This window comes from Oryx dammah, unplaced genomic scaffold (assembly GCF_014754425.2).
Source record: "Oryx dammah isolate SB20612 unplaced genomic scaffold, SCBI_Odam_1.1 HiC_scaffold_2, whole genome shotgun sequence".
NCBI lineage: Eukaryota > Metazoa > Chordata > Mammalia > Artiodactyla > Bovidae > Oryx > Oryx dammah.
In genome coordinates this window covers 184,816,069-184,831,241 of record NW_024070186.1, presented here as the reverse complement: position 1 = coordinate 184,831,241, position 15,173 = coordinate 184,816,069, and the positions used below count along the sequence as shown (strand labels likewise).

At 44.6% G+C, this 15,173-nt stretch overlaps 1 protein-coding gene across 1 annotated transcript in view; it reads right to left on the bottom strand.

Moving 5' to 3' along the window:
* Window positions 1-15,122, bottom strand: part of LOC120882707 (beta-glucuronidase-like) — a 52,711-nt gene extending 37,589 nt beyond the window's left edge. Inside the window, 3 exon segments of the mRNA XM_040266698.1 lie at window positions 11,922-12,153; window positions 12,668-12,765; window positions 15,031-15,122. Of these exon segments, the coding sequence (XP_040122632.1) occupies window positions 11,922-12,047 (126 nt within the window). The 5' untranslated portion in view covers window positions 12,048-12,153; window positions 12,668-12,765; window positions 15,031-15,122.
* Window positions 15,123-15,173: the final 51 nt, after the last annotated feature.

Here is a 15,173-nt window from a genome sequence, read left to right as displayed (position 1 = left end):
AATACACACACACTCCAAGGATGAAAACTGGCAGTTCCCTCTTCTCTATATATGTATGAATGTGTAATGAAACCCATGACTCTGCAATTCCTTGTTTGAACATGAGTTTGAATGTCTTTGAGAGGTAGTATAGCAGAGTGACTAAGAGCATAAATCTCTTACCAGATTCAGATTCTACCTCTGTTCCTTACTTAACTTTTCTGTGCCTCAGTCACTCTAATTCTAACATGAGAATAATTACAGTTGTTGGAGAAGTGAATGAGTTAATTCACGTAAAACACCCAGGTAAGTACCTGGCATGATAGTCAGGCTAGTTATGTTGGAGTAACTAACAACAATCTCAGCTGTTTGAAATAGTAATAAGCATTTTTTTGTTGTTGTTGCTATTTTATATATTTATTCAATTAGAAATTGCCAGGTTTTGGGGGCACATTTCTCAAATAAAATTAGATTATAATCATTAGCATGATTCTAAATATGCTAATTTATGGGTAAAGTAATGCCAAAGTTAAATTTGAGACGTATCATTGAGAAGAAACTGGAAAAAAGTTTGAATTTATAAAAACTCAAGTTCTACTCCTTAATTTTGCTACAGATTTTTCCTCTGATCTTGGCAAGTCACTACTTCCATTTGTCTTTGTGTTCCCATCTATAAAACTGTGGTCATTATACTTGACATTGCCTTTCTTAAGAGGGTGTTATGAGGATGAATATGGTAATATGCTGCGGTAGAAACAATAAAGGTTTATATCTCACTCATGCCACACATCCATCAGAGGTTGGAAGAGAGGCATTTATCACCCTAAGTCACTCAGGAATTTAGGCTGATGGAAGTTCCATTTGGACACATGCTTCCAAGATCACAAGGCAGGAATAAGGGATGTGGCAGGCCAGGCACTGGCTCTTAAATTTTCTGTTATCTAAATCTCCTTGGGGGGAATTCCCTGGCAGCCTAGTGGTTTAGACTCCATGCTTCCAGTGCAGGTGGCACAGGTTTGCTCCTTGGTCTGGAAACTAAGATCCTACATGCCACAGCAAAAAAAAATCAATCAATCAATAAAGCTCATTAGGCAAAAACAGTCATATGGTCACACCTAACTTCCAAGGGGCATGGACCAAGTGTCTAGAAAAGGGCAGCACCAGAAAAATGTTTGGTGAAAAACACTAAAGATTACCAGGGTTAACTATTATAATTCAACTTTAAAGTACAAAGTATAGGAGAACTCAATGAGGAAGTAACATTTAAGCCAAGACCTAGATTACTGAGAAGAAGAAACTATGAGAACATTGCATGCAAAGTCCATAAAGCAGGAATGGGCTTGAAGCATTTGAGAACAGGAAAATGACTCAGATGTTCGGAAAATGGTGAATAAGAGAGAGGTTGCGGGGCTGGGACACACAAGTTCTTGACAGCCATGGTAAGGAGTCTGAATTTTACTCCAAGGTGTACTGGGAAGTCATTGGAGGATTTTAACCAGATAACAGGTGTAATTTTTATAAAGACCCTTCATTCTCCTTGCTCCGAGGGATGGGCAAGCGTGGAGGAAGGGAATCAGTTAAGAAGCAACAGTCCAAGTGAGAGACGCCTGTGGTCTGGACCAGCAGAGCAGCAATAGAGGTGGAAAGGAGCAAACACAGTCAAGATCAGTTTTGGAAGTAGAGCTGATGGTTGGGTTGTGGAAGGTGAGGGGAAGGAAGGAATCGAGAATGACTCCTAGGTTTCTGGCCCGAGAAGCTGAGTGGCTCTTGAGATGTAGATTTCTTCTGGAGTAAAAGCTGGTGGTAGTAAAGTTTTCTGAATCAAGAGTTTTAATAATGAGGTGCTTTTGATATTTCAGGGTTGATACCACATAGTTATTGTTGTTGTTCAGTTGCCAAGTCATGTCTCATTGTTTTGAGATCCCATGAACTACAGCCCACCAGGCTTCTGTCCATGGGATTTGCTAGGCAAGAATACTGGAGGGGGTTGCTGTTCCCTTCTTCAGGGGATCTTCGTGACCCAGGGATTGAACCCGAGTCTCCTGCATGGGCAGGTGGGTTCTTTACCACTGAACCATCAGGGAAACTGATCATGGAGGTAGTACTTCAATATATTAAGTTGGAGATCTGAGGAGTGGAAAACATTGGAGATATGAACTTGGGGATTGTATAAGTGTTCTACTACTGCATAACAAGAAACCCACAAATCTAGCAGCCTACAACAACAAACATTTATTATCTCATGGTTTCTGTTGGTCAGGAAATTGGGAGTGGCTTGGGTAATAATGGTTTGGGGTCTCATAAAGTTGTGGTCAAGATGTCAGCTGGAATGGAAGTCAACTGAAAGCTTAATGAGGGCTGGAGAATGGTTCACCCAGATAGCCACTGGCAGGAGGCTTCCATTTCTCACCCTGTGCCACTTCTATAGGCTGCTTGAGAACACAGCAGCTAGCTTCCCCTGAAGCATGCAATCCAAGAAACAGCAATAGGCAGAAATTACACAATGACCTTGCCTTGGATGCAATATACCATCAATTCTGCCATTGTTCATCTCACATAGACCAACCCTCATATGATATAAGAGATCATAAAGAGATACAAGTTTCAAAAGATTCTCTTGGCATATACTGTACTAAGTCATGGAAATGGATGAGTTAATTTGGTGGGGTGAGGATATAGAACAGAGAACCCTGAGACACTCCCAACATCTGAAGATGGGACAAAAGAGAGGGAGCCAGAAGAGGAGGCAGAGAAATGGCCAGTGAGGTTGAAGGAAAATGAAGAGGATGTAGCTTCATGGAAGCACAGGCACTTTTCCTTGAACATCCAAGCCAAAGGTTACCCAGAGTAAGATGGCAAGGGAATTTGGATCTAAGAACACAGAATTGATGATCATGCCAAGTACTGGGTTGGCCAAAAGCTTCATTCTAGCTTTTTGGAAAGATGTTACAGCAACTTTTTGGCCAGCCTAAATAGTTTTCATGGAGTGTTAATCCTATTTGGAATATGGTGGGAGTAAATGGGATGGAAGCATCTGGTGACCCAGAACATAGAAAATTCTGATAAACTGTGGAAGGGAACTTGGGTTGAGAGACTATGCTTCATGATGGATGATTCTGGGATGTGTTGGAATACTTTACAATAGTGATTTAATGGACTTCCCTGGTTGTCAGGCAGTAAAGAGTCTGTCTGCAATGAAGATTCCCTGGAGAAGGAAACGGCAACCCACTCGAGTATTCTTGCCTGGGAAATTCCATGACAGAGGAGCCTGGTGGGCTACAGCCTATGGGGTCACAAGAGTTGGATGTGACTAAGCCACAAACATTGGACATTGGATTTAGTGAATCAATAGTATGGCAAATAGTGTCCATGCCAGAGGAGGGTTCACTGTGAGAACAAGTTCTTTCCTGATGGGAGTTTTGTCACTGTTTCTTCAGGCCATTCTGCTCTATTGACAGCAATTTAACTCACTCTTTTGTTTGGAAGTACCAGACTTTCCAGGACAAGATGCACCAGCAATGCTAAGATGTGAGCTGATACACTGGAGTATGAGTTCACAAAATAGATACAACTTCTGTTTAAGGTACTGGCACAGGTTTGTACCCTACAGACACAGGCATTGGAATAAATTCTATTACATATATCTTCCAGAAAAGAAAACAGGGTGTGTTTGTATGTATAAAGTGAAGTGAAAGTTGCTCAGTCATGTTCGACTCTTTGTGACTCCATGGAGTGTGCAGTCCATGGAATTCTCCAGCCAGAATACTGGAGTGGGTAGCCTTTCCCTTCGCTAGGGGATCTTCCCAACCCAGGGTTTGAACCCAGGTCTCCTGCATTGCAGGAGGATTCTTTACCAGATGAGCCACAAGGGAAGTCCATGTATAATGATGAGAGCGTGTTCTCAATTACTGAGGTTATTCTGTGTAAGGAATGATCCTGCATTACCACCAGGTATTAAAAAGCATGAATTATCTGCTTGCGATTATACTTATCTGTAACTTCTGGCCTCATTTCTCCTCCACAACCATATATACCCAGTGACAGTGCAGCAACCGGCCATCTCTGGCCCCACACTTGGGCATCAGGGTAGCAGGTAACCAGGCTGGCACACTGAGTAGCAGGCACACCCCTGGAAGCCTCCTGACATTGGACCGACTAGTGACAACTTTGCAGGGCCATGGAGGGGCACTGGAGGGGGATACAGTGCTGACTAGCGCCCTGCGCACCCTGTCTCGGGAGGTGGCTCCACTCCGCAGTTACAGATGGCGGGGGATGAAGTGCTGCTTCTGGTTTACTATCCAGGAGGCTGGGATGGGGGCGGATTGGGAGCTGCCAGGGCTTCCACTTGGCCTTTGTCAATACTCCAAGGCAGTTCCAATATCCCCCCTCATTTAGTTCACCACCATTGTGATCAAGATTGGAGGAACCTTCCCAGCAATGTCATAGGATTGAGTCCAGATCTCCCTTCCAGAATGTTATGTCCTGATCCCAGACCAGTAGCCTCACCCTCTCTCAATAAACCCTCCCTATCTAGCTTTACCGCCACACTTTGGTCTCATAGACTTAGCTCTGCTCTTTCACACGCTCGCCCTTTCAGTCAGGACACGTGCGGTGGCTCCTGCAATGCTCCACGATTGAGCTCTTTGCTCACAGCGTTGCTTGTACTTTCCTGCGCATCCTGTGCCGAGACCTGACCCAGTTACTGGTCTGGGGCCAGAGGGGAGGAGGGCTGCGATCTAGAGGAGGACGTCCTGGGAGGCAGCCTCCTCAGGAGAGATCCCTTTTCTCAAACCAAGTTGTTTATGTATTTGTCTGCTCTGGGTCTTAGTTGCAGATTGCGGGATCTAGTTCCCTGACCAGGGATCGAACTCTGTTCTCCCACATTGGGGGCATGGGGTCTTGGCCACTGGACCAGCAGGGAAGTCCCATCAGGTGAGATCTTCATCTGTGGTTTCTGTCAAGGGGAGGCCACTCTCCAGGCAGGTAGGGCTTCTTTAACTGGTTAGAGGATTCAGGTAAAGCTGGGGTTCAAGTGGTTCAGGTTCAACCACCGAAAGGTGCACAGCCCACGTCCCTGCTCTCAGTCCTTCCCTGAGCCTCACAGGACTCACATCATAAGCTCTGGCGGCTTATGGTTCAATGCCGGGCCCAGTTTTCAGTACAGTCTTCCTACAATTGCAGGAGATGAAGGTCTCTGTCAACAGTGCCAAGTAGGCCTTGCGGCTTCACTGGGCCCTGGATTGCTAGTTGGCTGGAGATAGCCTGTCATTCTTTTTCTTGAAGTGTCTCTGGGATCTCAGCAAACCCCGCCAGCTTAAAATTACAGTCCTTAAAATGAACCTTACTCACATTTCATTCCAGTTCTATTGCCTGGCCTATTATTTCCCCTTCCACCTGTAGCTTATCTCAAGTCATAACAGGTAATCTTAGTGATTCCAGTGTCAGAGCACCTCAGGAGCTACGCCCTCCACTCACTGGAGTGACAGTAGGGCCCTTGTTGCTGAATGACTGCAAAGGTTGTCTTGTTCCAGAATCCTGTTCTAAGGGCTGACTTCCCAGAGCCACTTCCAAAGAGGAAAAGTTAAAATTTTACAAAACCTCCTTTTCTTTCTGCCTCTATAACTCAGCTTGCCCCTTGCAAAGCCTAGATCACGTTGGTCATGTAGTCTCAAAAATGGGGACTTGTAATACTAGGAACTGGACCTTATCTCACTCACCCTTGTCCTGCTCTTTGTAATCGCCCAGCCCCTGCAAACCTGCTTAATCAAGCCTGTCCAGGTCAGGCATCCCCCTTCCCATCTTGACCACTGTTCTTGTGCATGCAAACCCCTAAGTTTAAACCAGCCTATTAACATCTAGTGTTGCCCACTACAGTCTGTCTATAAAAACCCTGTAATCCCTTTGTTTGGGGCTCAGAGCTTGGAGTGTTAACTCCTCTGGGCCTGCTGGTGTAATAAACCTGAGTTCTCCAAACCTCTGAGTGTGGTGCTTGGTTTCTTGAGTACTGGTTTCTTCAACATTTCTGGAGTCCCCAGCAAGATTCCAACCACGCCGGCCCCTTGAGCTGCTGGACTGGTGGCTCGGCCGCGCTGGAGCGAAGGAACCCCGAGACGAAGGAGGGGGCGCGCCACCTGATGGTATTCCGGGTTCTCTTTCAGACCAGTGTTCCGATTCTTTATTTGGCCGAGACCCAAGTGGACTCATTGGAGGGACAGACCAACTTGCCAGGAATGGCCACAAGATAAGGTAAGGCTCCGGAGTCAGTCCCCAGGCAGGAGCCTACCCCAATGAGTAGAAGAGGAGACTGATCACCTCTTTGGGCTCCCAGGAAGGGAGCATCACATAGGGAGATCTGGGGACTTGGGAGGAAGGGAGGCATCGTGAATGATAACCTCCTTGGGGCTACCAAGAAGGGAGCAACAGTTAGGAACCCTGAGGACTCAGGAGAAGGGAGGCATCGTGAATGATAACCTCCCAGGAAGGGAGCAAGGAAACCTAGGGGACTCAGGAGAAGGAAGGCATTGTGATAGCCTCTGAATGATTTTGAGTGTGTGATTGCTGATTGAATGGAGTGAGAGAAATTTTTTTGAAACTACAAAGCCAATTCTTTTTGCATATACAATAAAAACAACTAACTTGTTAAAAGGCCTGCCCAGGGAAAAGCTTCAAATCAACCCTTTCCATGTCCTTGAAATACGTAGCCAGCTTTGCCTGAGACCTTAGCCTTGGGAAAATTAGAACTTTAAGTGAAGAAAAAAAAGGGGGGGTTCAAAGAGATATTTTAAATCTCAGACAGAAAACTATAAGATCTCTGTCAATCTGTCTGTCTGGATTTATGTATGTCTCAGTTTATGTCTTTTTTCTGATAATATTGTTGAAGTTGTAAATGAGTCCTAATTTAATTGGTCTAAAGAAAAGTAAGTGTTTATGAATCAAACAATACAATACGAACAAGAAAAATTAACTAAATAAATTTCAGATTCATGTGAATGGAAAATATTCAATATTAAATACCTAGTATTAATGTTTGTTTGCTTATCTAATAGGAAAGTAGGATGTATGTTTTTAATAAAGAAGATATAAAAAATAAAATTGCATTTTATAAAGGGAAAAGAAAGTAGGTCTGACTTACAGGTGGCTGTTATAGAAAGTGATTAAAAAGTTTCTGGAAGATGGAATCTGAAAAAAAAGTTTTGTGCATGGTTAGGACTGACTAAGTTTAAAATAAATTTAATTAAGTTTACCTAAATGAGTTTGAAGTAAGCTAGTGCAAAAATTTAAATTTGGCCTTTCTCTCTGTTAAGAGGACATACTTTCTTCAGATGTTGAACTGCTTTTAATAATAGATTTAAGTTTTTTTTTAACCTCTTAATTGATCTGTTCTATATTTACCTTTTTTGGCTACAGTGTTAATGCCCTCATAATGAGTTCTCCAAAAAAGAAAAAATGACTTTGACAAACTAAATAAACATTATTTAAGATTATGGTACATGTAGACAAAGCTCATTCTGCTTCTACAAAAAAATAATTCCTCATGGTTAGACTTTTGCTATCTTGATGTCCTTAAAACATGGTGATAGTCTGCTCTTAAATCAGGAAATTAAAAATAAATAAACAACAGCTAAAAATCAAAAAGCCAGGGCTATGGGAAATCCAAGATGGTTGCATGGCTTTTCCTAGTTCCCTGACAGACCTCGTTTTTATTTGATGGGTTAAAGCCTTACCTGGCTACAGTGTTAACGCCCTCAGAATAAGTTCTCTGAAAAAGAAAACATTATGTTTCACTAAATATTAAGTTCTAGTTTTGTTAATTAAGGTCTGTGCTTACTAAGACTCACTTCTGAGATAGTTCCTTGTTATGTTACATTGCTAAAGGTTTAATTAAGTTATTTAAAAGGATACTCTTAAGATGGTTTCTAAAGCTTATCTCAGTAACCAGTCTTTGGATAAAGCTGAGATGCTCCATGAGGTACAGGAGAGTACCCTGACTACAATCATTTAACTGAGACAGATGACCTGGGGTACACCAGGCTATATACAATGAAAGTTCTTGATTTAAATTCTTGCTTGTGACCTTACTAATAAATGCTAGCTATATTATTTTCTATGTAGCTTGTTTATTATTTCTTATGTTACCAAAAGTGTGACTGAGCCTGTGATAAATGCTGATATGCAGTTCCATATGAGATCAATAATTGTGTAATAATGTAACTCTAGATGTGGGAAGAAGCAACAAGAGGAAATATTTTCCTGGACCAAGAGGCTAGTGAGACAGGTATGGTCCAGAGACTTTTGCTACTTACAAGGCCTGGTCTAGTGACAACACATTGAGTGGCCTGTTGATGGAATCTTTGTTAGACCTGGAAATGAGCCTTCCCAGTACCGTGGGACACAATGACCTTGAAATGCCCCAAAACATGGTCAAATATGTGGCTATGAAGGGGCCCTGCTGACTGGAAGCTGGCCCTTGCCAGCTGCCTCTACAAAGATTAAATCATGACCACTATAAGATATTGACCTTCAGCACCCCCTTGAAAGGACTTCAGGGTGGAGACAAAAAATAAGGCACTCTGTGCTCTGGGAAAACCCAGAAAAACAGGCCTTCAGATAGTCAGATGTTTTCAGACAAAAATTTTTATGAGTCCAAATTCTTGCGTCTTCTCATACCTGCTGCTGCTACTGCTAAGTCACTTCAGTCATGTCCGACTCTGTGCGACCCCATAGACGGCAGCCCACCAGGCTCCCCGTCCCTGGGATTCTCCAGGCAAGAACACTGGAGTGGGTTGCCCTTTCCTTCTCCAATGCATGAAAGTGAAAAGTGAAAGTGAAGTCACTCAGTCGTGTCCGACTCTTAGCAACCTCATGGACTGCAGCCTACCAGACTCCTCCATCCATGGGATTTTCCAGGCAAGAGTACCGGAGTGGGGTGCCATTGCCTTCTCCCTTCTCATACCTAGAGAAACACTAATGTCATGAACCAATGTCTGGACCTGGTTCTTCTAGCTAGTGCCTCAGCAGCATTCCTACTTCTATTAATCTTTGGGCTGTATATCTTTAACTTTCTTGTTAAGTTTGTTTCTCCAAGTAGTAGTAGTACGACAAGAATATCCCCCAGCCAACGCCCAGACAATGTTAGAACAAGCTGCCTTATTCTGTGGACTCTCATCGGCTTCTGTAAAGGCACCCCAAGGTCCTCAGGCTATTCTCCCTTTAAGATCTTATATGGGAGACCACCCCCAGTGATAAAAAGGCTCAACGGAGATCACCAACAACTAGCTGACCTGGAGATGTTCCAACACCTCCAGGCCCTGGGAAAGTCTTTCGCCGTATTGCCTGAGAAAGGACACCCATTCCACTGGGCAACTGGCTTCATCCCTATCAGCCAGGAGATGAGTTATAGGTGTCATCCCTTGGATCCACCACACCAGAGTCAAGAAGGCAGCAGCTTCCTGTAATGAGGACACCTGGAAAGCAGTTCAGGACCCCCAAAACCCCCTCAAGGTCTGGTTCCAAAAACAGTGACCCTCACCCTCAAAGGAGGCTGAGCCCTGCTCTAGTCACTCCGGGAGCTGACTAGTCAATGCACAGCAGAAGCTTGAGGATTCTTCAGCCTCGCTCCAGCCACGCTCGAGCAGCTGCTGGGAGGTCAATGCATGGCTGAAGCCTGAGGATCTGGCTATCAAAATATCAACGGATTTTCATTGTCAACCCTGGACTCTATCCCTGATTGCTATTATTTCTGTGCTCTTCACTAAAGGACTAGCTTTAGTTGCACCCCAGGACTGGGATTTGGGTCAGAAGCTGTAGTTTGCTGTTATCTCACTGTAGTGGGAAGCCTCATTCTTACTAAAAGTCTCTTATGATCAATTCTCCCTACTAACTAAACTGCTCCACAGTATAGCTGACCCCCCCTTCATGATAGGCTCAGTTGCTATAGCTGTGACAACCCAGAGATGGGGAGAAAACCTTTTGCTAGTGTTCAGGTATCTGTTATGTGCAGGCTGCTTTGCAGCCTTTTGGTGTCCCTTGATGTAATAGACGGTGCTGCCCCCATCAAGGCCTTTTCTTTGTTTGTGGGACAGATGCTTATGTCTACCTGTCAATTAGATGGGTATCTACACCTTAGCTTTCCTCACTCCCCAGATGAACGTTGTCTCTAACAGCCAGACTCTCACTGTACCTCTGGCAGCACATACATGGTCAAAAAGAGCCATCCAGCTTATACCCCTACTAGTTGGTCTGGGAATCACGGCTGGGCTAGGTATGAGAATAGGCGGAATTGCTTCATCAACCACCTTTTACTATACACTATTCAAAGACTTCACAGACGACATTGAGAGACTGGCCAAATCTTCAGTGGTATTATAGGAGCAACTAGACTCCCTGGCTGAGGTGGTTTTACAAAACAGGAGAGGGCTAGACCTACTGACAGCTGAAAAGGGAAGACTCTGCCTCTTCTTGAATGAAGAATGCTGCTTCTATGTAAACCAATCAGAAATAGACAGGGACATGGCCAAACAGCTAAGGGAACAAATCATAAAAAGGAGAGAAGAACTAGCTAATTCCTGGGGTAATTCGAGTAATATCTGGAGCAGGGCATCGTGGCTTCTCCCTTTGACAGGTCCTCTCTTCATGCTCTTTGCAGCACTCTGTTTGGCCCTTGTATTCTCAATGCTATTACCCAGTTCATAACCTCTCAGACTGAATCCATAAAGTTACAAATGGTAATAGTTCAATATAGCCCCCTAAACGATGGGGAGCTCTGAGTGTCCTACCAAAAACATGAGATGACACTTTCTACAACAAGTGATAGAAAGAAGCATCAAGAGGAGGGAATGAAGAGGAAAAGTTAAAATTTTACATAACCTCCTTCTCCTTCTGCCTCTGTTACTCAGCTTACCCCTTGCAAAGCCTAGATCACATAGGTCACATAGTCTCAGAAGGTGGGGATTTGCAATACTAGGAATTAGAGCTTATCTCACTCACTCTTGTCTTGATCTTTGCATTTGCCCAGGCCCTGCAAACCTGCTTAATCATGCCTGTCCAGATCAGGCATCCCCCTTCCCATCTAGATCACTGTTCCTGCACACATGAAACCCCTTACTTTTAACCAGCCTACTAAGAGTTAGTGTTGTTCACTACAGTCTGTCTAAAAAAACTCTGTAATCCTTTTATTCAGGGCTCAGAGCTTGGAGTGTTAACTCCTCTGGGCCTGCTGGCGTAGTAAACCTGAGTTCACCAACTCTCCAGTGTGGTTTCTCTAGTGATGGTTTCTGCAACACTGCCAGTTGGTGTTGTGAAAGCAGAGCTGAAGACAAAGGCCTATTATTACTATTATTATTTTGGCCACCCTGTGAAGCATGTAGAATCTTCGTTATTCAACCAGTGGAACCCCACTGGATCAGTGGAGAAGCCCCAAGACAAAGGTTTATTCCACTCAAGCACTGATTTGGAAAATGTTCCCAGATATGGTAGCAGGAAGAGGAAGACAGAAAAGAATGAAAAGCTAATATCCAAGTGCATAATCAAGGTCACACCTTGATCGTACATAATGTCCCTATTACAGGAAAAGCTGAAACACTTATGTAATGGTTCCTAGCTCTCTCTGAATGATGATGTCTCTGGATTATTAACACCCATTTCACCTCTACTTCTCAAATCTATTGAAGCAGCAGAATTGAGCCATTCAGAGCCTGCAGGGGGAGAGCTTCTGTTTTCAGGGGCTTGGTCACTGGTAACTGCGTTTTCAGGGAACTCAGCTTGGACAGAAATTAGAGGCTGCCAAAGGAGATGGGAAACAGGGCTCCAGAGGCATCTGTTATAATGTGTGATCAACTGCTCCCATGCCCCGGAGGACCTTAGAAGGGGCTCTAGCCAATGAGGTGCCCAACGGCAGAAGCTTTTAGCTTCAGGCTTTAATCTGCCTTTGTGGAGGAACTCACGTTTGTCCTGGAGGGAATGGCTGAGGCAGTCAGCTCTCCACCTCCTTCCTGGTCCCCCGCTACTTGGAGTTCCAGTGTCTCTCTCAGGCGCATCCTGGCTGCTCCTCTGGCTCTCCAGTATTCCATGCATGAAATGAAAGGCAACTGGGGAGTACCAGTCTTGCTGTGGGCTTTACTGGGATCTTGGTGAGATTTAAGACTGGTTCACTCGTCAGTTGTCTTGTTAGATAAACTAGAGTGAGGGGAAAAAGCCTGGAGTTAGCAATTTGTACACAGGAAGCAATGCCCTGGTGAGGGGGTGGGGGGAAGGGGCCTTAGTTACTGTCAAGGAAGAATCTCTCCCTCAGGACCATTTCAGATTTTTCAACAGTTCACCGGAGAGCAGATGAATTGGCCATCTGCTGGCCAATACAGGCAAGTCCTCTGACGGATCTTTAAAGGAAAGGTTTCGGGACTTCCCTGGTGGTCCGGTGGCTAAGACTTCATGCTCCCAATGCAGGAGGTGTGGGTTTGATCCCCAGTAAAGGATGAAGATCCCACATGCCACAACTAAGGCCAGGCACAAATAAACAAACAAATAAATATTAAAAAATAAGTAACTAGAAGAAAGTTTCAAAAGAAAAGCAGCAACTACAGACCACAGCCCATGAGAGATGGAACTCAGTAACTTCCCTGCATTGTTAGCTTGGTCTTTCTTTCTCAGTATGCAGACGCATCCTTTGGATAGAAAGAGTCTGTGTGCCCACCTTCGCAAGCAGCAAGAGGAAGCTGGTTTCATTCCCATCAGGGTTGGGGGCTGGGGAGGAGAAGATTCTCCCAAGGGTGAGGTGGGTGGTGGCAGCAACTGAGGAAGAGAAAAGGGGACACAGGAGTGGAGAGGTTCCAGAAGGAAAACTATAGAATGGTGGGCAACTCCTGCAAGAGACAGGGTGTGGTTTTAGAATGGCTTTCAGCCTGAAAAACTGGGGGAGGAGAGCTCAATTCAGAAAAGTGGCGAGGACAGGGATTTCCCTGGTGGTTCAGTGGTTAAGACTCTGCCTTCCAATGCAGGGGGCACAGGTTTGATCCCTGGTTGGGGAACTAAGATACCACATGCTGCAAGGTGGGACCAAACATTAAAAAAAAAAAAAAAAAAGGAGGATAGAGAAAAACAGAGCTTGGATCTGGTAAAAGAGCAAATTTAGAGCAAATGGGGACAATGAAAATTAGAGGAGATGGTAGGCTGGGAGGAATCTCAAGTCTTGGGTAAGAGAAAACTGAAGAGAACCTAGACCATGATCCAGTAAATGAGTCACCACAGGTCATGGAAAGGTAGCTAAAGTCAAGGTGGTCACAGAACAAAGGCCCAGGGTGGGAAGGCCACTGACAGGGACAGGAGGTTCGATGGAGAGGGGACCCGAGCCAAGGACCAAATCGCTCAGTGGATTTGGGGCCTGTGTGTATGTGGAGGAATGAACCGGAGGCCAAGAGATGTGAAGATGAAGGTATTTGGAAAAAAAAGAATTCCTTCATGATCTCGTAGTTGAGACTGCCCTTTCACTGTTGAGGGACCAGTCAGATCACAACAGACTATACTATGGGGTCTGTACTTATTCTCAAGGAGATGGTCACCTGCTCATTCATCCTCTTTGTCCCCTCTACTCATAACATAGGGTGTCTTAGGGCTAATCTTGAGATCTGTTATCCACCTACCCTCTGTTCTTTGGTGACCTCATCCATTCTCACTGCTGGCAACTCCCAAATTTTCATCTCCAGATTCAGCTTATACATGGCTTCAAAATGAAGGGGGAAGGAAATTGGCCGGTGGACTTCACCTTTCAGGGTCTGGATGTCAGGGTCACATGTTCAGGAACCAAGTGTTCTCTGAACTCCATCAAACAGTAGAAAATCAACTTTCAACTAACTAAATATATACATGTTGACTCTCAAATGGAAAATCAATTTATTAATTTATAAAAGCAGATCAACCTTGACTTATTTGTGCCCGTTTGCGAGCTTTAAAATAGTTATTTTCTTTCTTGGTGGTGCTAATGGGAAAGAGTTTGCCTGCCAGAGCAGGAGGCGCAAGAGACTAGGGTTGATCCCTGAGTCAGGAATATGCAACTTGGATGAATATGGCAACCCACTCCAGTATTCTTGACTGGCAAGTCCCATGGAGAGAGGAGTCTGGCAGGCTATAGCCTGTGGGGTTGGAAAGAGGGGCACACAACTGGGCAACCGAGCGCCTGGACACACACACATACAGAAGCAGATCAACTTATTTGTGCCCCCGTGCTAGTTTTAAGATCATCGGTTTCTTTCTTTTTTTTAATGTGGACCATTTTTTTTTTTAATTTTTGAAGGATTTATTGGATTTGTTACATTATTGCTTCTGTTTTATGTTTTGGTTTTTGGCCTAGAGGCAGGTGGGATACTAGCTCCCTGACCAGGGATCAAACCCACACCCCCTGCATTGCAGGGGAAGTCTTAACCACTGGACCTTCAGGCAAGGTCCCACTGTTTTCATTCTGAGTATAAAATTAATGCATGTTCATGACAGAAATTTTCAAAAACTCAGAACATATGAAGAAGATAATGGAAATCACCTGTAACACTGATACTAACACTTCACATCTATCTACAGCTGTGTGGATTTAATTTTAGCACTACTAGGGTCATACAATATAAACTTTTGCATCTTACTTTTTCTTATTTTTATATTGTAAGCATTTGGGAGAAAAAAATCTTTAGGCCTTGCCAATTCTTGCAATTTATTTATTTGTACTATCCCAGGATCTACTCTGTTTACAGTGTCAAGGTCCAAGCCAGAAGGTTTGCTTGGGTGAACATGAAATCAGAGGAAAAATTAATTTAAAAATCAAGTAATTGTAGGAAGAAATGCATCCAGGCCAGGATCCTGGTACCATAGACTCCATCTCATTATGTGTACGTGCGCAAAAGACTCCATCTCATTATGTGTACGTGCGCAATGCCAAGGAGCGCAGGGGCCCTGGGTAGGGGCTCGGGGACCAGGGGACTGCTGGTGGAGGCTCAGGGTCAAGGCCAAGAGCCGGATGATCACGCCTGTGGGCCGGAGGGCACTAGGCATACAGGCTTCACCTGAGCTTACCGGTGTCCCGCAGGCATAAGCGAGTGGAGGTGTCCCCAGGCGGTCTCCTTGGAGGATGGGTGTGTGTGGCGGGGAACCCGGCGGTCTCTCAGGTCCAGCTCTGGCTCGCGGGCCTGGACAAGCCGCCTTGGGCGCCAGCAGCT